The sequence below is a fragment of the Pecten maximus genome, chromosome 11 (genome assembly GCF_902652985.1).
Source record: "Pecten maximus chromosome 11, xPecMax1.1, whole genome shotgun sequence".
In the NCBI taxonomy this organism is placed as follows: Eukaryota; Metazoa; Mollusca; class Bivalvia; order Pectinida; family Pectinidae; genus Pecten; species Pecten maximus.
In genome coordinates, this window is record NC_047025.1 from 31,066,883 (window position 1) to 31,094,460 (window position 27,578).

A 27,578-nucleotide genomic window follows, 5' to 3' on the forward strand; every position below is an offset into this window, starting at 1 on the left:
TGAAAGATCTTGTCACCAAACTCGACAAATATGTTGTCATTCGTTGTCCCGATTTCATCTTTGGTGCATTCCCTCTGTGTTTTATTCGAATGTTTAACGCAGAAAGATCCAGTAATGTTCATAACCTTGTACTTTCCTCGGAAAAGATTGCTCTCATAACCAGAGAACGAAGACGTTCCTTTCGTTTGGAATGGGGGAATGGTAAATGTAAAAATTTATGTGTTAAGGAAAAATAAAATGTTTTGATAGAAGAGACAGTTTTGAATTCGAAGATATTATTAAAGATTGGTCAAAAGCTCTTTAGAGTTCCTCAATATCCACATTATATTAATTGCGCTTCTGGAGTAAACAGTATAGCAATACGAGTTCCGCCCTCACTTAATAAATACATATGTACAAATGTATATGGTATAGTATATGGAAACATTTGAGCAACATCTAAAGCCAGTTTATAAGGAGTCTATTTCGTAATCCAACATAAACGAGGTAGGTCCGTATCATCTTAGCAAGTAATTTGAAAGGTTGCAGTTCGCAATTATTTCATCATTCACGAAGTCAATAAATTCCATATAAACAAGGAAGACCCCAATTGCATCAGTGTACGTTAATTTGAATAAAAAAGATGCAATATTGAAGAATAATTCGTCAGTATATCGTCTTCTATGAAATACAAGAATCAATTATAGTCGAGGTATGGCCGTATTATCTCATTAGCCAGTATTTTAAAAGGTTGTAATTCGCCAATATTTCGTCTTTTATGAATTTTAAGGTTCCAATATAGACAAGGTGCGTTATTTTGAAATCAAAGTACTGAAGGTACTGAGGGAGGCGATGGCCAGATGCAAAAGGTGACATATGAAATACAGCAACATGATTGTTGATATACATTCAAAAATGAACCATTTCCACTTAAGTGTTTCAAACTGGATATGCTAGATTCCACAGTCCTGATGGATGTAATGGTTTAAACTGCCCTGATGTACATAATGGTTTAAACTATCTTTAAGTTTCAAATAAAATTCTACTTAAGTAGTTAAACATTTCTACTTAAGTGTTTAAAGTCAACTTCCACTTAAGTAGTTCAACATTTCTAATAAAAGCGTTTACGGCCAACTTAGCTTAAGAAGTTCAACATAAATTTTAGACTTATTTTTTTAAAGCCAACGTCCACTTGAATAGTTAACATTTCTACTTGATTAATTAAAGCTAATTTCACTTAAGAACCATTAAGTAATTAACATTCAAACTTAAGTATTTCCAACCAACTCATATTTAAGTAGCCTAACATTCATACATACGGCTAGTGTTTCAAACCAACTCCTTCTTAAGTACAATGTAGGTAACATTCATACTTAAGTATTTCAAACCAACTCCTACTTTTAAAAGTCGTTAACATTCATACTTAAGTGTTTCAAATCGATCTGATGTACATTGTGGTCCTGAGATACATAATGGCTTTAACCGTATTATTAAGTTTCAAACCAACTTCTACCGAAGCAGTTTATTATTTCTACTTATGTGGCGAAACGCCATGTCTACTTAAGCATTTCAAATTTTCTACTTAAGTGGCAAATGTCAATTTTACTCAAGTTGTTCAAAGTTGGCACTTTTGTGTTAAAAAACCAACTTCTAGTTAGGCAGTTAAAAGTTTCTACTGAAGTATCTCTAATCAATTTGTAATTAAATGATTTAAGATACATATGTCCATCTGTAAGTGTTTGAAACCAGAATAAATTCCTTCAAAGGACCTGATACAGGTTACATTGATTTTTGCCCACGAGCCAATTTAATAATTACCAGGTGAAATTTGTAGTACTATATGAGACAACCCGTGAAATATGTTTTAAAAATTCAAAATGTCCCAGGGGCCTGTTCCATGACCATTTTAATATCACCCTACATGGGAGTGTGACCGGGTTCCATTTGAAGTCAAAATAACACACATTTAACTTTTTTGGCTTCAAAAAGTTATCATTTTCTTTAGAGTGATATTTACTGCAAATCAGAGATGCATTTATGCAACAACAAAAAATGTATCTAAAACATTATACAATCTTAAACCCCCAAAATACCTACATTTTTAAACCAATTCTAAGCCATGTTCACTTTTTACGGTATTGGTACAACTACTTCCGGTTCTTGTACACCTTAAATACTTGTCCATTATTTGGACCATCGTGTTAAATGTCTATGGTGAAATTTTTTAGAAAAATTGAAACCCGGTAAAGTTGTCATATATACAACAATCTGCAGGAAGGTACTTTTCAAAATATCCCTGCAGGTTGGGCGTAAGAATTGTACCTGTTGCCCCCATTGCATGATCGTAAGAGGCGACTAAATTTCGGATCTTTTCTTTTCTCTTCTTTCTTAGCAACTTTCTTCTTCCTAATGTCTCTATTGACAATGCCTCACTTTTGGCATAGTTGAGCGTTCGCCCCTGTGAGGAAGGCTTTGGGTTCTGTCTCCTGGCCGAGACATACCAGAGTCTTTAAAATGGTAGTTGCTATTCCTGCTTAGCGCTCAGCATATTAGGAGTGGGACGACTGGTTCGCCAGTTGTCAGTATAATGTGACCGTGTGGGGTGTCCTGCTGTGTGTTTTCGGCAGTTGCTTCAGCGAGGTAGCACTATAAATCGGCAAAAGTTCCTGCCTATCACAAGGAGACATAACACAGACATACCGCAGCCTCCTAAAACACACATAAGCACTCACCACACACATGCTCTGAACATCTCCCTTGTGCCAATACACCTTGGTGTTAATCATATAACACGCGGGGAAACAATGCACCATAACACAGTGTTTACAAAAACATTTTTGGCGACAAAGCGAGTAAAAGCCTAGATGGAACTTACATTTACCTCAACAAAAGTTCGCAACTTGTCTTTCAGAGGTCATCATATTGTGGACAGAAAAAAACAAATTACCTCAAGTTTATGTCCATTGTTTTACCAGATTGCTATGTCTTGGACACTATTGGACCTTACTTCGCGTCAATCACCAAATTCATCATTGATAATGTTGAATTTTTGAAGGCTTGGTTTGCCAATCATGACAAGGTCATAGTTGATCGTGAGTTCAGGGATGTCCTTGATATTCTTGCTGAGATGGGGTATGATGCAAAGATGCCATCCTTTCTGCCTGCTGGAAAATCCCAAGTTCATACATTCCAGGCAAATGAAGACATAACGTGTACTATAACTCGTTGGAGTATGAATTAGATGAACAATGGAAATACCAAACCTAATTCTTTCAAAGAAAAAATAGAGCTATGGAATAATAATAATGATGATGTATATTGTATAATGAACTAACTATAAAAGGATTGTAAATCTTGTACATATTGTTATATTTATAATGTCAGCATAGATGAATATAAATGTATAATATATGTCCCATCTCAACAATCTTACACGTTTTACAGTTTTGTACGATACTCTTGACACACTTTTCCGCTGTATGTTAGTTCGAATTTTCTGACGATCTTACTATGTAGACAAACCGCCGCAGGGCAGCTTAAAGACGATATTAACATCAGAACCCTTCGGATTACGCTGTATGTCTACATACGTTACAGGGTTGGCTACCGACCGACAAACATTTAGATGTTCCCAAACGTTTTCGAGAGTTGGCTTAATACACTTGCCAGTGGTGGACAAAGCCCTATCTTTTCACCCTTCTTAGTAGTGCCTGTGACATACAGACATGTATGATAGTGCCGACGACGTTGTTAATAGCAGTCTATATCTCCAAGACAAGGAAACACTAATCACGAGGTTCATATGATCCGTCAGAATATTAACATCAGAACACTAAAATACTCTGATTAGTTTTAACTTATATGCGTTTGGTTGTAATGCGAACTGTACTACATTCCTTGCAGTTATACTTGTCCTCATCCGTACGGTAATATAAGCATCTTGCAGTTATCTCCCTTCCAACAGTATTTGCAATAAATTGATTAATGCTAAAATCGATGCAGGAGAATATAGCATAAAGATTTTATAGACAATATTCTAATCGTTTATTTAAAATAGTCCTCGAAATGCTCACAACTCACAACATTATCAGCATACTTCAATAAATTTTCGTGCACATCAACTTTCAATGATGTACTACAATGACGTGTCTCATACTTGGAACTCCGCGAAGCGTTTTAGTAACAGCGATTACCACCAGACGTCTCAAATTCCGTACTTCCGCTGGAGATAAATGTATACTGAATATACTTTTTTTCGTGTAATAGCACTTAATTTGTAATCTTAATGTTTTTCATAAATGCATATATAGTCCAACTATATCATGTAGTGATTACAATATGGCGGGTGTAAATGCCTCTATACTTTTACGGAGTTTAAGAATCCAATATCAACATAAAGGTCCATATCTTTCTGAAAAAAATGCAATATTGAAGAACAATTCACTAGTATTTCCTCTTTTGAAAATATGGATGCATATAAAGGGTTTCAAGGTAACCAAGCAGTTCTAGCTCCTAGTGAACACAACACATTAATAGTGTTTGCAGACGAGGTAATTTGTAACACAAACCTGCCATCTTGATAGTAAATTTGACATTTGGATAAAAAAAACAGACTTGTGTTTCTATTTATTTTTTGAAAAATACGATAAATCCACTCTTTACGTAAATCCGACGTATCATGTTATCGTTTTATCCAGTTTACTTATTGTTTTTCCAAGGAATCCGTCTTTATCGGTCTGTTATCAACTCTTATATATACATCTGTATCCTTGTTCTTGTATCCCCCCCCCCCTGTATTATGTTCTTTTCTAGTTACTGTGCATGCTTAAATATACTACGTGATTGTTAATGAGAGAGGTACGTATGGGTCATAAAATCACATTCCATCTATTCTTCGGCATGCCTCTATCTAATTCACGTTTTTTGTTAATCTAGTAAAACATTCATGCAGTTACACAATCGTCAAATGTGTCATTAACGATTTTCAAAACACATGGCTTACCTTAATTACATTTTCTCTTTACAGGTAAAACATAAATCATCAGGTTATCATCAGACAAACTTTATTTTTATAATGCCCAGAGTTATAATTAAATGATGAAAACAGTGTCTTAAACAATCATAGGAATATGTTCGTAAATGTTGACCTCAGTAGCCCGAATAATGTATACAGATGTAAGTGCTTATAACAGCACATTCTTTTAACGTTGATATTCGTGGAAACAAAACTTTGCAGAAGTTAATATCCAAAGAAGCTGCAATTAATACTAAAATGCCAATCGTGAAAACGAAAAATTTGCACATCACTTCGACTACTTCTTACCACCAATCTTTCTAGTAAAGTGTAATGTCCGCCAAATCCATTCTTCCGCTCTGGTTATATTACAATTTAATGTACACTCTACATAATTTCTGTAAAATGCTGGACCTACGCTTAAAGCCACAACATAATGATATTAACTTTACAACTGCTGTCATTCCCAAATCCTACCTTGCCACCTTTACATTGAACTTTCCTAGGAAATTCTTACCTTGCTGTCTCTACATTGAACTTTCCTAGGAAATTCTTACCTTATCGCCTCAACATTTAACTTTCTCCGGAATGTCTTACCTTACGGCTACAATATTGAACTTGACCATGAAATTCTTTCCTTGCCGCTTCTAAACTCAACTTTCTCATGTATTGCTTAACATCTCTAAGAGCTTTACAGCCGCGTTATCAGTATCCTTGATTTTTAAGGATTCCTCAAAACACTGTTGTGCCTCTGGGAACTTCTTAGCTAGCATTAGACAGTAGCCCAGCCAGTTGTAATATACATACTGCACGTTACTATCGTCTCGAGACTCTTTGACCAAGGTGCTAAATGTTTCCACTAACTGGTCTATCTTCTCACCCAACTTATGTTTACATATTATAAGTAGTAAGTAAGAGTACAGGAAACAGTTACAAGTAATGCGACCGCCCCCTACGACTAGCTCGTTTTGAATAACATCTGGAACTATGACATGCTCATCTCCTGTAATATCTAACGGGAGTGCCATGAACTCCGAGACTTTCTCTGCGCGTGAGAAGCCTTTGTCACAAGCGGATAATTCGTAGGCGCGGTCATTCTCATGGTTTTCTATCCAAACTGACGAATGGCGTCTTCTATCAAGATCGATTACATGATTAGCCTTAGCAATAAGGTCGCTGATGATCTCAACAGACTCATTTGGCTTCTCAAGGTAAAGATACAAAGTAGCCATCTTGAGCTTTGCAGACGACATGTCAGCATTGGTGCCTTCCTTCAGCAAGTCTTCAATACAGACGATATCGGCGGAACGCTTGTCTCCGACGTTTGGTATGTATCTACATTGGTGACAGGCCATCAGCAATGACAAGTAGGCCTTCAACACCCTCTTGATATTGTCGTCCAGCAATGGGCTCGACCGCTTCTCTAAGTTCAAAAGTATGGCGCTGAAGACATCCAGTTTAAATGGCTTGGACGTCTTGACAGCATGCTCGAATAGCCGACGCATTTCAAAGTCTGAAATAAGCAACTTAATAAATTAGACGATTCGGTGAATTACAGATGATCAACGTGAACAAATTCATGAATATCACTTATCTTTTTATGCGATATCAGAAGCTCAATACAGGTAATTCCATACCACATATAAGAAGTTCCAGTGACAAGTAGAGCAGGGGATCAGGCCTTAACCATTTTTCTTTGATGTAGGTCAACCGTCAAAATGTAAGTCAAAAGGACCTACTTTTGAAACATGACACACTGCCTCACCTAGGTCGACCTATCGTCCAACTATTACGTTCCAGTGACAAAAAGAACCGAAAATAGACCCAGGACAAACTTTTTTCTTTTATGTAGCTTTAAATATAGATCAGTGACCTACTTTTGGTACATGACACATCCTTCATCTAGATGAACATATGTTCCAAGTATCAAGTTTCATTGATAAGTAGGCTGTGGTAAAGATCCTGACAAGGCAATGTGTGAAAGGATGGACAGACACAACGCTTTTCTATATGTCGGCCATTTTGTTTCCTTGATCAGACTCAAATAAAATGGAATCAACATATGAAGTTTGAAACAAGGGGAACCTACATAGGAAATCTAAGACAGATCAAAGAAGAGCGTTTTGTGAATTAGAAAAAGTACTTATAAACTTCAACTACCAGCCATTTTGTTTCAAAATCGATCGAGCACAACTATGGACAGAGGGAAACCTTTATATTAAGTTCGAGAGAAATCTTTCCAGTACTTCTCAAGAAATAGCGATAACAAACTATCGAAATCAAAGATGGCTCCCTGACAATATGTCAGGTTATTGTTCCTTCTTTACCCACTGTAATTACTAGTTTCAGTACATATTTGCTATTACACACAGTATAATTTCTACAAAGAATTCACTATCTGAAGTTATAATGTACGCTTTATCCAACTAATACACCAAATCTGCATATAAATGGGCAATTCTTAAGTATTCCAGTAAACACAAAGGAGGGTCAAATTATTTGTTCATAAGTTGAGCAGAGATTAATTGATGAATCATTCAATGAGCGAAAATGAAAGGTATTACTGGTGTAACAGTCGTCAGGTGCCGCTGTTTAAAACACTCAAAGAATGAATTAAGAAGAATTTATCACAAGTTATAATACCATTTCCTATTTCAGGATGACTTCATTTTACTTACATGTGTGATGAACTTCTTGGAAAAATGCAAAATCTAATCTTCTTTCCTCTTCATGATCTGTAATACACATCTGGGGAAATGAGTGTTGAATATTGCGAAACTGAGGCTCTTGCTGACTAAACGGCTCCAGCTCCAGGAAGTATTTATATCCTGTTTGATCTATAGTTTGGAGGAAATTCAACAGATTTGATTGATCAGTTGCTGTCATATTCATGAACATGTCGTAACGCTTGACGAAGAAATTAGGACAGGAACGATTTCTTGTAACGTCCATTAACTTTTTCAAAACCAAACTCATACATCTGATAACATTCACCTCGACCCAGGTGTCTTGTGGGTAATCTTGTACAAGCCAGAAGAGGCAATGTTTCACCACCGTCTCGTTCAAGACTGACTTGAGGGAGGATGGCAGTTTTTGATCTATGATGGTCAGCCAGTAGCCGTAGATGTTTATCTGCGTTTGGTTCAAGGATCTAACGAGTTCTCTCTCAGGAACAGCAAAGGACAGCATGAACACAGTCTCGCCGTCCTTGTCATCATCAGATGGTATCACATAACATCCCTTCCTCACCATCCTGTCCACCACCTCCTGCGAAGGCCATCCGCTCCTGCGGGGTCTCTGAACCATACTAAAGGACGCCGGTGGCCATGTCGAGCAAGGCAGACACGGCACCAGTGGACCGTCGCCGACCCCGTTGATGGCCCCGGCTACAGTGCCCCCTGGAAAAAGTCCTAGCTCCTGATCATTTACATGCAGTAGGCGTTTGTGGGACATGTACCAATTATCACCCTCCTGTATACACAGAGAATAAACAGGATGGTGACGGGACAGTCCGTAAGTGACTAGTTTGAGTCTGTTATGAGTTGCTTTCCCGGGTACCTCCGAAAGTGAAAACGAGTTGGGACGTTGAGAATCATACATGGTACACAAAACCATTAATTTTTGGCATGTTCTAATGTATGATGTTTTGCTGAATGTGGTTCGGAAGCCTTCTCCTCCTGGCCCACATTCGTGTACTTCAACGCCTTCCACCATCTTTCGTTGGCTTTCCCGCGCCTCCCGAAGCTTGTTCCTCAAATCAAATTCTCGTCTAGACCCGAATGTTTTGCCTAGGTTGAGGGAAATTGCTAGAGGTAGTAGGATGTCGGTACCGTCACTCTCATCACGACCTATCTCTTGTTCTGACATTGTAGAGTCATGGTAACCCTGTAAAACACAACAATACATTTTTCTATGTTACGTTTTCATCAACATCAACAAACTGGAGAATTGAAATTCACTTGGACCTAGTATAATGATAACATTAGTTACGAAGAATTTTCAACAGAAATATTTAAACATGGAATGGAAAAATATTACCTAACGTTAGATACACTGCACATGCTCAAAAGGTGTATGGGTTGACCAAAGACATATAACCGTGTAAAAAGATATATATAAACTATACAATTGCGAAATGAAAATTTCTCCCATACTTTAGAGGTTATTCTCCCATACTTAACACGTGGATTTCCGGTTTCGGTATGGAAACGATAACTCCGTCATTTACAGGGTAGGGAAAAAGACATCTCACATGCGCTATAACGCCGCGCATAATAGCGTAACGTCATCATTTTATGTAGCGTAATCACGTCGCAAATTGATAACGTCATCACTTTTGACGCACATTTCAAGGACGATGAAAAGGTTTCATAACACTTTATCTTTTTTTTAAGTATGCAAGAAAAATACATGGATGGGCCCTCGTGTAAGAACTTGGTTGGCCAGCACTCGGTAAGCCTGGTGCTGACTGGCCAAACTCTTACACTCGGATTGCGGTATCCCTGTCCACGGAACAGACCCATGTAAGATCCTATTAATTAACATCTGTTAATCACCGTTTAATTTTGGATGTAAAACCGCATGTGCGTGAGGAAATCGGACTAAGTGAAAGGCTGTGGTGCTCAACTACCCATACAAATTGTTGGTAGGAAGGAGATTTTCTTTATCTGAATAGACATTTTTACAGGGTAGATTGATATGTATAAAGTTTCTAAAAAAGTGACTCATACGTTTAAGAAGAGTTAAATTTATAAACAAAGATGTATACTATAGCCATAGATCAGTGAAAATAGTCTTTATGATTAATAAATACCAGACAAACAACTTCAGGGGGTAGCAATAATATGTACACAATTCAAATGAAATCGGCCAATTTGTTTAGCTGTCCGAATAAGAATAATCAATGGGAAAATAACGCCGAATGAACAAATAGTGCTTTCCTTGTATTTATGATATTCATAATGTAGACCTGCGGTATCTCGGACGCAAACACACATACACCCCCACCCTCACAACGACACACACACACACACTCCACACTCACACCCCCACCCTCACAATCACACACATACACCCCCACCCTCACAATCACACACACATACACCCCCACCCTCACAACGACACACACTCCACACTCACACCCCCACAATCACACACACAACCTAACACACCCTCACAACTACACACACACAATATCACAAGCATAGTGAATCAGGTGCATCATCGCACCCTGCTCAAAGTTCGTTTGAGGAAGGTTGTGGCGTAGAAAGAAAGAAAGAAAGAAAGAAAGAAAGAAAAGGAAACGAACAGGGAAAAACAACATCGAACATACACAAGTGTTTACATATATTGCTTCCAGTCGTCTATAGCTATGTCGTATGGTAAAACAATATTAACAAAACATCCACAATAACAGAAGAAAATAAAGTACAGAAAGTGCAGACCGAGCAGAAAAGGAAGACAATACGGGAAATAAAGAATACGCTAGGTGCAACAGTTAAAATGATGACTTAAATATTACTAAGCAATGACGACTTCACTATCTCGCTATGTGATGTCATATACATGCCATCATAAGTTTGATATTAAATTAAATGTTCCTTAGGCAGAAGACGAGAGACAAGCCATGATTCTATACAGTAAATAAACAAATCATTGGATAATTCGTCCCTATCATGTAATTGACTTCGTGATTAATCGCCACTTATCACATTTAACAAGATACAAGAGGCATACCATCCAACAACCTCAGGGGATTACACAAAACACGGTTTTGAAATTAATTCTCAACGTTGAAAAGGGATTCTTTCTAATGGAGCATTCGATTAGAGGATTACAATGCTGCACTGTACGGATAGACCATAAACAAATTTCTTGTCGCTTATCATTTAACTGAAGACGAACTCGTATGTCGATTGTAGCACACACGTGTGCCTAGCTGTAGCCTAGTTGAAGAAATATGTACGCTAACTTTGATATAAACAAACCGAAAACAGAAAGTACACTAAAGTTGTTTCAGTTAATGACATATGATATGACTCATAACACGGTGATGTGCTAAAACTGTGTTTCGTTTTCTCTATTTTTTGAGGATTTTTCATGTGAGAACACACCTAAGCATCTTCGCTAGCCAAGGCTTCTGATTACGTTACACTAAACGTAATCAGAAGCCTTGGCTAGCGAAGATGACACCTAAGAGGAAAACATAATACTGGACTGGGAGGTCTTAGAAAGTATACATAATTGATGCTGTCCAACACAAGATAAGATATACTTCGCGATGCCTATCGCTGGACGCAGCATGGGAGTCGTATTTCCACTTATGTCCAATAACGAAAAATTTATATATCTCAATTGACCAATAGAAGAAAATTCGATAAGCCGATATATATGTATGCGTAAACGAATGAGCCTTATATTTGTGAAATATTTCGGAACATTTTCATAACCTTTCTTTTTGGATCAAAAGCGCATTGCTTTGATTATACATTTTGAAAATTTAACAAATATCAGCGTAAACAGATATGGATCAAAATCATAGTTAACTTTCCCATTGGCGTAATTATTGCATCGAATCTAAAAATAGACTTCAGGGTTGTTTTCTAAAAACATTTCGGACAATGTCAGTTGAACATATATACAGATAGATATTCTATTATCGCCATAATCTTAATCTGAAATAAAATTACAAACCCGAGGTAACATCGAGAGGACAAGCAAACCCCTGGTCAGACACCCCTGGTCAAAGCCACCACACACACACACAAACCACACCGGTTCCTACCAGATTCTTGAAACGCATGCGCATATACATATTCTAAAAATAGCATTCAAGGAATACATCTACATACCGAAAGGTAACTATATATATATAGCTTCAGGCATTATGGCGTCATTTTTATTGTTAGGATCATTCGGCTCGGACAAGCCTCCAATATAATACCACGGATTATAGCCTGGTTTATTCAATACTTATAATTGGTACATGTGCTGGTCAACATCGGTGGTCGGCGACTGACCACCCTGGATTACACATGTGTGTTGGTCTTCACACATTGACAGGGGCTTATATATAGGTGACAGATACTGCGACACTGGAACAGGTTTTAGTGAACGGTGCCCTTTTCCGACAAAAGAACATCATTAAAATGAAAAGTAAAAATCTGAAATTTTAGAGTTGTAAAAGCATAACATTCGACCGAAATTATTGATTTCTCCCTTATTATACGTCCAATTAAGCGTATGTTTCTTATGTCTCTTTAACGCTGTGTACAGGTAGATGGACATAAATTGTGTACATACAATGTACCTGAAGATTCACCCACAAGTTGAGTTTACACATGTTGTACGAGTACAGCTTACAGTATAAAGTGATTGTATCAAAATAGTGGGAAGAATATTTTTTCGTAAAAAGAGCTAGGTCACAATTAATGGTCTAGCTATATTTTCTTATGCTTATTATTAAAGATATTTTTTGATGTTCACAAATAGAACATTTAATCTGGGCGGGACACGAAAACGTGATTTGGCTGCATTTCGATACATGTATTTATGATCGACTTAAAATGTCAAGTAGAGGATACTTGACCTCATTTTTGTAGTCACACCGTCTGACGAATGTTTCTGCAACCATTCATATAACTTAGTTTTTCACTTTCGTATCAACGAGTGAAACCCTGATTTAAGAATGAACGGGGTACAGATGCGCGCACGACAATGCAATTTGCATTCCTCGGTCATTCATCGTATCTAGAGGAATTCAAATTGCATGTGTAATTTTAATTTGATTTGGCCCTCGCAAGGAGTACTACAGGAACAATACCGGTATGTGCCGCTAGACCAACCATTCAACTTAGTATGGCAAGAAACATTGTCATCTATCTATGAATAAAACAAAATCTTACATATTAAATTCTATAATAGTATATAGATTAGTTAATTTCTGGATCAACATTGCTCTTTGAATAAATGATAACTTTTACTAATCTGACTTGCCATACAGCCATTCAACAGTTGTACTGACATAGGTCTTTACATAAAATTTGCAGTTGCATTCCCTGATAATTTTATCATGATATGTTAAATATGTGTAATGAGATATAAGATAAACCAACAAACGAGTGATCACTATATATATATACTACTGGAGTATAGGATGGAGCGTTAGTCGTTAACATGCCTAATCAGTTTATTTCCATTAACTGTAAATGCACATTTATTAATTCAAGTTTACCTTAGTATATCATTTCATTATGATCCAAACATTTTATCAGGGCAGCAACAAAAACATTTCCACTAATTTTAATCGATTTGAATATCGACAAATCAGAAGACATGGCGATCTTATTTGATTCAAATCAACGCAAAAAAAAAACATCACACGCATGCAGAGTTTAAATTTTGATTGATTGCTCTTATGAAGAGAATTGAACGTCTTTTCCGAAGTATAATCTTGACTCAATTGTTATAATTAACATATACCATTGAATAGTGTTCGTCGTGATGACCAGTATAAAGATATTCTTTTTTTAACAGAAACTGGTTTAACAAAGGTGTTAAAAAATTTTGCGATTTATTAGATCAAGAGAATAAGTTTCTATCTTTCATAAAATTTAAACAGAAATTTGATATAGAATCAGAAAACTTCTTGCTTTATCAGAGTATATGTCAGTCCATCAAACAAAGATGTAAGGATCTGGATCTATTCCTAATGGCAGAAAATATAATAGAAAGACCACTGGTACCAAGTCATATTTACATTTTATTTAAGAAATAATTAACGATGATTCGTGTATTATTGCAGGATATACAATGAGGACGAGGATATTTATAACCAATGTTTCAGGATTGAACCATTTTCATAGCTGCTATTTTCTCTCTTTTTTCCCAATAAAAAACAAATAAACTATGTTTTGAAGGTGAAGGGGTGATCGATTTTTAAAACCGATTGTTTTGAAATGTAGAATATGCTCTATTTCTTGAATCATTATACATACAAATGCATGTATGAGCGAAGTAGCCACACACACACACACACACACACACACACACACACACACACACACACACACACACACACACACACACACACAATTGGTCTATAGGCCTAAATTTAGGTCATGCATAGTCGGACCAAAGGTTGGAATCCGCTTTGGCGTTGAGGATGATTAGCGATTTGAATGCAAAAGTTTACGCACGCGGCGCCAGGCGCACGGTGCACGACGGCGTACGAAACACGATGGCTATAGGTCTGCCTGACCCATCTGGTCAGATGCCCTGATTAACCGAACAATTGTGAAATAAAAGCCGTTGTTTGTTCTTTTTGTTACACTTAATAGAAGTCGAGTGATGAAACTGGTAATGGATTTTTATTTTATCACTAAATACAACGATAATAATAATAACTAATAATGAAATATTTTATTTAAGTGTCACACATATTTTACAACAATTATTCATAGAATATAACAAATACGTTTGCATAATATGCCCAGCGATATTAGACTTACGAGATACTAAAATTCTATAATTATACATAGAAAACATGAAAGATGATTAACGCAATAATTGATGACCATATACAGTGTCCGAGGATGGGACAAGTGCAAGAGTGGTTTGGTTAATCCCTGCCGACAGGTTGCACAACCCCCATCCTCGTGACAAAACTGAGAAAATCCTTTTGATTAACGATATCATAAAATACATATGTATATAATATATAAAAAGGTTGTTCTGTTATCCAGTGGTGAAATATCCCATGATAATCCTTTCATTAAAGATCAAGAATAAACTTTGAACAGAATCCGGTCATATTCACGGATTTTTTGAAGAAAAAAATCGTTGTTGGACAACCATCCTATATCGCATTTAACTTAAATTAGAAGAATTTCTTTCTAATGATACAAATAACGCCATCGCTCTGTTCTGTACATTAATAATAGAACGACGTTCAGATTGACCACAAATGGCACTGCAGTAAAATAAGATATATACTATATAAATATACAGTGGAACTTCGTTAACTCGAACTCGGATAACTCGAATACCCCGCTTAACTCGAAGTACCTCGCCGGTCCCGGCCGAATTCTCTCTTTATCTTAGTAAAAAAAACTCGGAAAATTCGAATTCGGATAACTCGAAAAACTCGGATAATACGAAGTAAACATTTGGTCCCAACAATAAAAATCCTACTTGAAATGTTCGAATAACACGAAGTATAATTTTCGTCGATCGGTGGCAAACGCCGACATTTTTTAAGAGCTAAATTCCGTTTGTAATACTGAACATATCGGCACTACTAACCTACATGCTATTATAAGTGTTTCATAAATTCATAAAAGAAATTGTCGGTTGAATCTTATAACAACAAGTCTTGGTGATAAAAAGTACTGCTTTACTTACATCAGGTAATTTGTAGTAAGCTATATAAGAGACTCGTATAAATTACTAAATACGGCGTACGACATACCACCTGCGGACATAAACTTATCTGTCATGGCACCCAGAGATCTACTCGCTAATTTAGCTAGTTCTTTTACGACAATCGTCTAGCAACTTTGTTATTCGACTGATTAAAATGAATTATATATCCATGCGAAATTAAGTGATCGAGCATCTTATCTCTTTTTTTCAATAACTGTAGGTATTAGAATTCACAAGGAAGATGACAAACTTTGAAGTTTTCCATTTCAGTCACAGGTCACAATTATATCTAATTTAATATATCAACAGAGTATCTCATCCCGTGAATGATATCATGAATATTCGTTTTTTGATGATGATTGTGAATTTCTCTGGAAATCCACAATAACAGTAAAGATATTGATATTTTCAGTGAGAGTTATCTCCCCTCAAACACATAGATTCAAAATGATGCTTCAACACTCATAACATAACATAAGATAGCATCACAGTGATAAGACATATTTAAATATAACTATAAAATATTAAGTTTTCTCTTTCAAATCCCCTTTCCAACAATGCCTCTTGGTAATTAAGTATTGAGAAAAATAAAAGTCAGAACCAGTTAGTTGCTTGTGTGGGATGTGTTCACCAAAACCGTGAACCAGATTTCATTTAGAACAAAGCTGAAACATTTCCCGTGGCAAATTATAATAGAAAACCAATATGATTGGATCGATTTGAAATAGCATTGCTTATATAATGGACGATGACCACAAGTAGTAATTGTATATATAATGGACGATGACCACAAGTAGTAATTGTATTATGCAGCGATTGATTTGTTTTGTTCAAGAATGAGGTGTGCAAGGAACGGAAGAGAACCAGTAAAAGAATCACAGGCATATGAAAACTTAACCAGGGCAAAACACAGCCAAGCCAATGTCCGTCACTTTATTATGTTCAAGGGGAAATAAACAAAAGCAGAACCACAAACGGGCCGTCGCTTGTTACTTTGGATTCGAGTAAAAAATAGACGAAATCAGAACCACAAATAGACCGTTGCTTTTTACTTTGGATTACAGAAAAAACTAGATAACAGCAAAGTCACAAACAGACCCATTCACGTTACTTTGTAATCCAGGGAAAACAGATAGAGACAGCGCCACGAAATGCCGATTTTCGTTACTTTAGGTTACAAGGGAAATTGGAAAGGCAGACTAAGAAGGAGTCACAAACAGGCCGCTTCTCATAACTTTGTGTTCCAGGGGAACCAGACAAAAGGCAAAACCACAAACAGACATATTGTCGTCACTTAATGTTCCAGGGGAACTTGCCAAACGCAGAACCACAAAAAGGCCGGTTCTCGTTACGTTGTGTCCCAGGGGAACCTGACAGAGCCAGAACCAAAAACAGGTATATTCTCGCCACTTTGTGTTTCAGGGGATCTTGACAAAGCCAGAACCAAAAACAGGCATATTCTCGTAACTTTGTGTTTCAGGGGAACTTGACAACGGCAGAACCAAAAACAGGCAAATTCTCGTTACTTTATGTTCCTGGGGAACTTAACAAACGCTGAACCACAAACAGTCTGGTTCTCGTTACTTTGTGTCCCAGGGGAACTTGACAAAGCCAGAACCACAAACAGGCATAATCTCGTTACTTTGTGTTCCAGGGGAACCAGATAAAAGGCAAAACCACAAATAGACATATTCTCGTCACTTAATGTCCCAGGGGAACTTGAAAAAGCCAGAACCACAAACAGACATATTCTCGTCACTTTGTGTTCAAGGGGAACTTAACATACGCTGAACCACAAACAGGCCGGTTCTCGTTACTTTGCGTTCTGGAAAAAAATAGAAAACGTCAGAACCATAAACAGGCTGATTCTCGTCACTTTGTGTTTCAATGAAACTATGCAAAGGCGGAACCACAATTTGGTTTGGTTTATTTTGTTTAACGTCCTATCAACAGCCAGGGTCATTTAAGGACGTGCCAGGTTTGGAGGTGAAGGAAAGCCGGACTACCCGGAGAAAAAACACAGGTCTACGGTCAGTACCTGGCAACTGCCCCACGTAGGTTTCGAACTCGCAACCCAGAGGTGGAGGGCTAGTGATAAAGTGGCGGGACATCTTAACCACTCGGACACAGTGGCCCCTTCGAAACCACAAACAAACCGATTCTCATTATTGTTTGGTCTAGAGAAATAAAAACAATGTACTCAGGAACACGAGGAAACTTTAAAAATTTGATGCTGCATATATCAGAAACGACGTAACAAAACATCATTTTTGGGGGAAAAAAGAAGATTATTATACAGAACAATTTATCTTCCAAAAGCAGAAAGAGAGCTTCAATCTAGACTTTTATCAACGAGTCAACTACTGCAAAAATATGATCAATGTTAAGTTGGGACATTTCGTACATTGGTACTGCATGTATATGATGAACATTTTATGTAGAATTTGAAGGATGTCAAATATATTTTTTCTCCTGAATACAGATTCATCTTACATCGCGTAATTTAGATATATGGATAGAGGCATGTATCAGCATCCATTACATTACTAATTCCATAATGTTTTCGTCCTCGTCAAATAGTGTATAGCCAGTGGATGTTACATTCGTGACTGTCATATAGAATTTATTAAATGAATTCGATAATTTCATATGCCACAAGTCTACATAAGCAAAAACTTAAAGTAATCGATAAGAGAAATTATAAGGAAAATTTACAAGAAACAACTTGGACGGTTTGTTTCGACCTACAGAGAAAATCGTTTGATGTCATATACCTATTATGACGTGATAAATGACATTACGATAGTGTTGTTACACATTTATCTTATGGTATTGATGGCATAGCGGTATGACATGTTAATACGGGCAAGTCACATGTTGTTTGTATATGATGCATCTCGATCTCGACAGCATTAAAGATTATTGATCAATTCTCAAAAGCATACATTGGATAAGTCATATCAGTAAGCATAAAGAAAACTAAGAGTGACACTTAGGCTACACTTCAATTTCTATAAAATGAATCATGCTTAAAGTAATAATTGCAAAAGATTCCGAAACTGTTTATTTAGGACCACTGGAAGAATAGGTAGGTTGTTGTGATATCGAGATTCACCAACCGAGTTTTTGAGAGATCACGAACCCGATACAGAACACAGAAACGTATACGTGTTTTACACGTTTTCATCCTAAGTACTATCTATTATTGTGGAGAAACTATCTATCCCAGACATAAAACAACGTGCAATGCTTACTACAGAAAATCTGGGTATACCATTGGAATTAAGAAGATCGAGCCCAGCAACTATATGATCCTTAAAAGAACAGAACCTATAAGTACAGTGCTGAGCTTAAAATAAGCGAGACTTTTCAAGCTAGTACTTAATTTGTTCAGTGTTTAATCATACGAAATACTGTATATTTTACATGCACATTTTTACATTGTTCCAGGCACAAAACGCAATTCGCATTTAGCCGTCACTTCAAACATAGATCGATTCAATCTGGATTAAAAGTATACTCCCCCATATACTAGTATGGAACGAAATGAATTGCCTGTTCAATGGCTTTTCACGGGCCAGCATTCCCCAGACTTTTGATGATCGAAAGTACATTCAAGGACTTTTTTCAGACTTTGTAGCCTGCTTAGTGAACGTTCCTTTGTAGCTATGTAATGTACATAACATATACAAAAGATACATTTCTATGGCATTGTTGCATTGTTAACTGGAGTATGAGTCCCATGATCGATACATATAGACATAGTGTCGAGAAAATAAATAAGAGGTATATAGCATTACATTGTCCATCCTAGAGACATGCCGAAAAAACAAGTGCTGAAGATGAACAAATTAAGATTTGGGCCCAAATACAAAAGACAAAAGCGAAAGTGATCGATATAAAATTTAAACAAAATGACTTTAGACACAGTATCATCACTACTATATCACATGTGTTATACGATGGGTGAACCAGAGGCCCGTTTTAAGTCTCGATTGCATGTCAACCTTGTTTCCGTTCCTTGATAGGAACATCCCTAACCTTCCTCCTTATCAAATATCATCTTGTTTCAATTATCACGAATTACGTCATAAAGTTTGCCTGATGTCTGCTAACAGACTAATAACTTCCAGCACAATTAAGATTTCGGGAGATGAGGAAGATCATGATATGGGGAAATATTGTGTTTATCAATCAAAGTTTCTGGCTCATTTAAGTATGGTTTTTCGTTTTTACTATCAATATTTTCATTGAAGATCGTGACGTTGTTTCGACCAAGATTTGTATGGCAAGTAACGCCCAATGTCCAATTACGATCTCTCATTGATAAATATATATAATCTGTATCCGTCTCTCTCATAATCTGGCCAGGGACAAACCTTGACATAGTCAAACTTCTATTTAAATATCGACATCATCCAACAGGCGATTATCATACGTATCCAGTAAAACTCACAGTCACAGAAAAACACCGAACATAACACATTTTTCACAATTGCATATCAACACTATCAACTAATGATTAAACTGAATAACCCTATATTATATATATATATATATATATAAGCATATACAAAACAAATCAACTTACATCCCGTACTTCTTCTTCATTTTCCCAGACTTTAAAAATAGTGGGCATGCTCAGACACTTGTTAAACATGGACACATACAAAACGTCAGTGGTCGTATAAAACGTGATTATTTTCCCATTGACATTGTAATGTAGGAGAAAAGGGTTTTACGACGAACGTCATTTTGCTGTAGAGAGTTGAAACAATGGACATTTTGCGACGTACATCATTCTGTTGTAGAGAGTTACAAAAACGTATATTTTGCGAAGTGCGTCCTTTTTGTACAGACAACGTGAAAAAGTATGAAACGCGTCCAAATGGTACTTCTTTGTCCTGTGTAACTACAACATTGGTTACACCACACTATACCATAATATGTCTCATATTCCATATGAAAAACCACAACATTTCTTGCTAAAACAGTCGTGAATGTACCGACAGATTCCATTTCATTTTGTTTTATTTTGGATTTTTTTTTCATGTTATCCTCTAACTTTAACTCTCTTTGTCAAATATCAAAGTGTATATGTATGTATTTACCTTTGGATATGTATTAATACACGACCCCAATACGCCAGTCTCTTTGTTGATACTTTGCAACCTTTTCGAAAACGTAAAACTGAATTTGAAAATCATGTTGAAGGTATCTGATAATCTCATATATCATAAGCCATTTACTGGGTCCGACCGGACTGACAATCTCTCATCATCGGGTTGGCTTATCCACCATTTTCTCTTTCTATTAGAATTAACACAATTCATCGTGTTAAGATATTTTATTAAAGCATGTGATATTGCTTCAGAGCCATTTCTTTCATTCATTCATTCATTCATTCATTCATTCATTTATTCAATCGTGTTATTGCAGTGAAAAATATTTCAGATTTGGTTTCGAGACAACCCCTCAAACTCTGATATCCGGATGAGACCACTATTTAGGTGCCTGCTCTGTTATATCAACGTAATTCACGTTGGTACAGGAAGACACCATTAACTTAATTTGTCGTTGTAGGATGTCGTTGAATATTTGATTCTTCGAGAAAGTACAAATTATTTAGGAGAATCATCCTCATCCATCGTTCATTAAAGTGGTGAATTGTATGATCATATATGTTGTGACTGTAAAATCCAAACTGCTTTATTTTCATTGCAGTGCATTATGGGAATCTATAAACATTTTCCTAACACTGAGGTCATTTGTGTTCACTTGTGGCAAGTGCGTCAGTTCTATATTTATTCAAGGGTATTCCCATGTTACTTTATATATAAACATTTTATTAATAAAACCTCTGCAATACTCTGGAATTCTATATATAATCACTGGAAAGTCCTTTTTAAAACATATTCTATAAATAAATCAGTATATCTAAAGTATCCATATATAGCGATTTAATTCGGCGCATATAAATGATTATTAAACTATAAAAGAAATGAAAAAGTAGAATGAATTAAGATGTGAAAAAATAGGAAACTTGGCTATACCACCATTGTGTAAGTGCCACTCATTTTGTCTAATCCAAATTTTCCTCTTGTGTGCGAAAATAAATATGGCCATATACATGATTTTTATTTGAATTTGTCATCAAATAAGAATAAACTCAGATCTCATTAGCCTCGACATAAAAAGACGCCCGGAACAAAACAGTATTCATAATGTATACCTTATATGGTTATATAATTTATATACTAGTTGTTACAATGTATAATTTGTATAGTTATAATTTTTCCTTATATAGTTATAACGTATACCTTATACAGTTATAATGTATACTGTATATATAGTTACAATGTACACTGCATATATAGTTACAATGTACACCTTAATTATATAGTTATAATGTATACATCATATAGTTATAATGTATACCTTATATAGTTAAGATATATATTGACATAGTTGTGAAACGATATAATCACATGGATGTATTTAATCACGTGTGACTGATGTAATACATGATTTCATAACGTGCATGTCACATGACAAATTCACATGGGTCGGTTGATAGGTATTTCCTTGAAGTGATATTCTGTCATATGTATTTTTGTCCTTATCATGTAAGAAAGTAGACATAAAGTTCTTTTGGTAGATACATGTAGTAGGACACTCGATGGCGCAGAGAATGATGAAAACACTACATAAACATACATATTACTTTCAAAAGTATACCAGAGCACAAAAGAGGAATAAAGTGTTACTTTAAAAGACACCATCCATTCCATACAATCTGATAAACCAAATTTGGGATGACTTTGGCAATGGATGATCTTGATACTGACAATTCATTCCTGGTCGATGAATCTAAGAGATATATAAGTCCGCCATGATGGACAGATATGTAATCATCGAAAATCGTTTGGATGGAATCACGTTGAGTAGAAAACCATAGAAAGCTATGAGGAAAAAAACTTATTATATATTATGCAGTTAATTATTGGTCACAGGACTGATTCAGTAAAACAATATACAGCATCAACTTAAGCCTCTTATTGAAATTCTAACTAGGATACCAACTCATCGAAATGTTCAGATAAAGAATTTCGAGAGGTGTTGATATGACAATATCTTAGTAAATTTTATGGTTTCTTTTCACATACAATCTTTCAATTCCTCAATAATCCAAACAGCTTTACATATTTGTCTTCAGATACCCAACATAATTATATGTACCTGACATACATATAGTGTGCGTATATGTTGACCCTTTCGGGCTTGGGCTTGTTTTATTATTGATGTTTTCCTCCTAATATTTCTTCCAAATTATACGAGAGTAAATAGGTAAAAGAGCACGAAATGGTAATTTCTAGACATTTTGTATTCAATGTTCCCTGGTGTACAATATTAAAAAGTATACGGAAGGTCAGTCGTATAGTAACAGAGAAACGTCACAAACAAACACCCCGGAGAAATTCAGTATAGTTACCGTCACTCCAGTAAAGTATCAATATGGAATTCCCTGAATCCGCAAGTGTCTCTTCCAGGAAGCATGCTATTTCAATTTGTGGGATTTTCATTCTCTATTTTTATCATGCTTCCCATCATGCAAAGCAATCTCATTAAAGTTTTAGGCAATGCAGTCTGACTTAAAATGACAAATGAATTATATAGAATCTAGAATCTAATAAACAGGTTAATAGAATATTAAAAAAGGCAAATATCAAAACTTTCGTGGAAAATAAAATATTGAAAAAATGAAGGCAGTATACATAGTACCATTTGAAATTTCATATCTATGCAAATACATGTATGCATAAAAATGCTTCACTTTTATCTTCCCGGCATGATTAAAGTAAACTGACATTTTTATGTAATTGTTATATTTCATATTATTTCTTTATCAAAACATATACTTACAAATCGTAAATATATGCTCTAAACTGCGGAAAACAAGAAAATCTTATTCATATTTACGTGTTGACCGGCATTTATCGAAACAAAGAGATAACAAAGCCATGTGTGAAGTCGAATTATAGGTGAGAATAACTACAGCTAATACCAAGCAAGTCGTGGCCGAACGAATTAAGAATACCTAGATTATTGATTGTGTTTGGATGGTACCTGCCATTGAAACTTACCCTGGTTACAAAGTCCGTGGATTCAAAATATTCAGGAGAATTCATGTCTGTCCGCCATTAAAATAAAGCCACGTGGGTTTAAACGATATGAATAACAATTTATTTTTTATCATTACTAATTTTTCTTTCACGATGAATCATCTCAGTTTTTTTTATTATTTTTTTACGTATGACTTCATTTCTCATTCGAACAACATAAATGATTATGCAGTTAATCTATCTATTTTATTTATTTAATTTCATTATATTTTACTAATAAAATGTTTAACCAATCAGATCGCATTATACATAGGTTTGGAAATTCCAAAGTGTACGCAAATTATTTTCTGTGTAACCCCAGTTTAAATTTGCAGATCTTTCGTTTGTTGACTGGCGACCGATCTAAACAAGTCTGTTCTTGTTCCGTTGGAAGAGGACACAGATTTTACAGTGACATGCAGGTGAAGTTCACATATAATAATATATTACACAACTGAACACAATTGTCTATTTGTTGTAACCAAAAGTAGGTCACACGACCAACGGGAATGTGTCACCCAAACATCCGATACGTAACTGAATGAAAGGCCTACCATATTATTTATACAATACAAAGTAAATGATATACACGTTGTATCTTTATATAATATATATTCAATTCATATGATACAAATATTATTTCAAATATGTAAAGACATCACCAATAGAGGAATATATCCTTAGCGTCATATATTTCTCTTGTGAGTAATTAAATGCATGCCTGGTATTTATATTGAGAAAGATCAAAGATCAAAAGAATCTTGCAATCAATCTAATTTCGTCTGATTTTTTAAGAAAATCGCTAAATGTTGATTATTACATAAAAGATGTGGTAACGAGAATAAAATGGAAAATATACTACCGTTGTAAATTACTTGTTACCGGGTACTCAAGATCTGAATCTAAAATGAAAGCGTCTCAGTTCGTTATATCTACAACAATACCATAACTTAATGATTGTTTACGTTCATACAACAGTAATCAAGGCACATATACCAATGTAATGCAACAACCGTAATACTAATTGGTGTATAAGTAACATATCCACTAACAGAATAGAAGTGAATGTGTCGTAACCTAAATCAAAATATGAAAAAACTTAATAACAATGGATATATACGTCGTAACCGATATAAAACCAAAAGACATTACACATCAAAAAACTTAATAACAATGGATATATACCATGTATGTCGTTACTGATATAAATTCATAAAAGAGTTGACACATCTAAAAAGTTAATTACAATGGATATACATGTATACGTCGTTACCGATATAAAAATATAATAGAGTTTACCTATCCAAAAATCCAAAAAGTTAATTACAATGGATATATACGTCGTTACCAAAACGTTATTGAGTCTACGCATACAAAACCTGAAATGTATGGATAAACACGTCATTTCCGATATAAAAACATAATGGAGGCTACACATCAAAAACCTAATTAATTAAAATGGACCCAAATACTTTATACGCCATTACCAATATCCGATCATAGACAAATTATTATCATTATAATAATCATTATCAAATTAATATATACATTATTATTTCAATACAACTCAATTATCAAAAAAGTTACATTCGATATATACATTCATCCGTATAAACTACGTCAATATCAATATAGAATATATTTATAGTACGTACAAAGAGTGCACCATCAAAGAATACAGATTCAGTCACGAGACTTTTACTTGCCTTTTAATGTCAATAGACAGCGGTCATTGGTTTCTTACTGTACCATCCACGTCATCAAACCCTCAAACTAAACGTCACCTAGAAAGAAAGGTTATTATAGATCAATTGTAAGAAAAAATGGATTGTATAGGGCATGCATATTTCTCATCATTAATGACTGGACAGTCATCTTATTAAAATTTAATGTTACATTGGCACAGTGACATTCAAGCAGGACATCCCATGGCATTTCGGTGATTTCAGTGATGTTCCTACAGCAATTCGGCAGCAGGGTGATACCGCACGGCAAGTAAAACAGTTCAGGAGTCGTGGTCGAGCCTTGTTTCAATTCCTGAAATCATGCAGTTTAAACCATTTTAAAACATTCGTTTCTGAAATAAACGCCTTTAATGCAATGCGTGTGTGCCTGAATCAATTGAACCACCAGCCATTATTTTTCAAATAGCATGAGCATGGTTTCGTCTAGCAAGTGACCCAAGACATTGGCTACTCCAAGTGCAACAACACAGTGCTAAACGTTTACTTAGTCTAGAATCTCAAGCAGACCGTGAGTACAATGCTTCATAGCAGTAATATCTACATATTAGTAATATCTACATATTAGTAATATCTACATATCAGTAATATATACATATCAGTAATATCTACATAACAATAATATCTACATATCATTAATATCTACATATCAATAATATCTACATATCACTAATATCTACATATCAGTAAAATCTACATATCAATAATATCTTCATATCAGTAATATCTACATATCAGTAATATCTACATATCAGTAATATCTACATATCATTAATATCTACATATCATTAATATCAACATATCAGTAATATCTACGGATATTAGTAGCAGCATGACAGCAGTGCGATATAATATTCAGCTTCTCATATGTATTGAGTATTTCCAAGTTATCATTTAAGAACGTTAATCATGATTGAATTATTTTCAGATTATATATGTATTTACGTTTTCCAAAGTTTCAGCAGACATAGATAAAGTAATAGACAGTAATCTTAACATTCACCAGAAGCAATCAAGCCGAAATATTCACCAGATGCAACTCAAAGATATGATGTTGGGAACCAATAACATGATGGACCACTGATGTGGGGAAACCAATGGCGTGATGGACCGCTGAGTTGGGAACTAATGAAATTTTGGACTGGTGACGTCAGGAACCAATGGGGTGATGACCGGTGACGTCAGGAACCAATGGCGTAATGGACCGGTGAGGTCAGGAACCAATGGCGTAATTGACCGGTGACGTCAGGATCCAATGGCGTGATGGACCAGCGACGTCAGGAACTGATGGCGTGATGAATCAGTAACGTATACCCTCGCGGTATTTTACCCAATATATATTGCCATAATTACCTTCCTGTGTGTCACTATTTCACATATTAATAAGGTGTTATTGTAAAAGCTGAAACAGAAAAGGGTACAATAAATATGCTGTTCTTGTTTAGGCTTCAAATTACACTTGAATTGAACCATAAAAACTACCATAGTTCTTTCTTCGTGCATGTTTTATAAATCCACATGAATATATATCAATGCACGTGAAATATACACTTTACTAAATGTTCGATATCCAATCGATTTTATCAATTACATCACCAATACACAAATGACCGTTCAACCTTAGCAAACGGGTCTCCTTGTTATTGTTATTTTGTAGCGCTTTAGTAACCCTCACTGTAAGAGAAAGCTCGCACTTCCCAAGAACTAATTGGTATATACATATTTTATAACACAATTAACGGGCTACTATTATTTAAGGTCTCTACATACTTTCAATAAACATAAGCAGCATACTTCACTTACCTTTTATCGAGACTTATCGGACACGCCGTTAGATAATACACAGTTGTAATTATATTTCAAATATATTATGGTTCGTTACAGGTAATCAATTGGCCGGTAATGTAAACAAGATACATTGTATCCATAGCCAAGACGCAGGTAACGTCTAATCTTGCTTCGGATAGATACAAGTAGGTTGACTTTCTATGAATTGGCTCGATTGAGTCGCTTTGTCTAGCTTAGATCAGTTACCTAAAATAGCATACATGTATATGTATTTTTAGGTCCAGTCAAAATGGAATCGAACATGAACTAAATGAACGTTTGCTTATAAGTTAAGTTATTACAGTATAAAATTATGTACTTATTGTCAAAGTATGCCGAACAGATGTTGTTGATTGATAAAATAAGTCTCTATTACAATATTTACATTTATTTACATTATCTACATAAACAAACAGAAATTCCATACCAACC

General features: G+C 35.5%; 1 protein-coding gene and 1 long non-coding RNA gene across 4 annotated transcripts; one reads left to right on the forward strand and one right to left on the reverse strand.

Moving 5' to 3' along the window:
• Nucleotides 1-5,025: 5,025 nt before the first annotated feature.
• Nucleotides 5,026-23,712, reverse strand: LOC117338408. Of its 3 annotated transcripts, none has more exons than XM_033899762.1 (3): nt 23,560-23,712; nt 7,672-8,878; nt 5,026-6,506 (listed from the first exon to the last, which is right to left on the reverse strand). In XM_033899762.1, exons 1-3 carry the CDS (start codon nt 23,602-23,604, stop codon nt 5,656-5,658), a joined length of 2,103 nt encoding a protein of 700 aa, XP_033755653.1. In that variant the 5' UTR covers nt 23,605-23,712; the 3' UTR covers nt 5,026-5,655. The 3 variants fall into 3 exon arrangements, with proteins under 3 accessions (XP_033755653.1, XP_033755655.1, XP_033755654.1); XM_033899764.1 differs by lacking the exon at nt 23,560-23,712 and adding an exon at nt 22,908-23,028; XM_033899763.1 differs by lacking the exon at nt 23,560-23,712 and adding an exon at nt 11,687-11,787.
• Nucleotides 23,713-23,776: 64 nt separating this feature from the next.
• LOC117338409 lies at nt 23,777-25,678 on the forward strand. The gene is made up of 2 exons (XR_004535005.1): nt 23,777-23,999; nt 25,484-25,678. It is a non-coding gene; the product is annotated as an uncharacterized LOC117338409 (long non-coding RNA).
• The last annotated feature ends 1,900 nt before the right edge of the window (nt 25,679-27,578 follow it).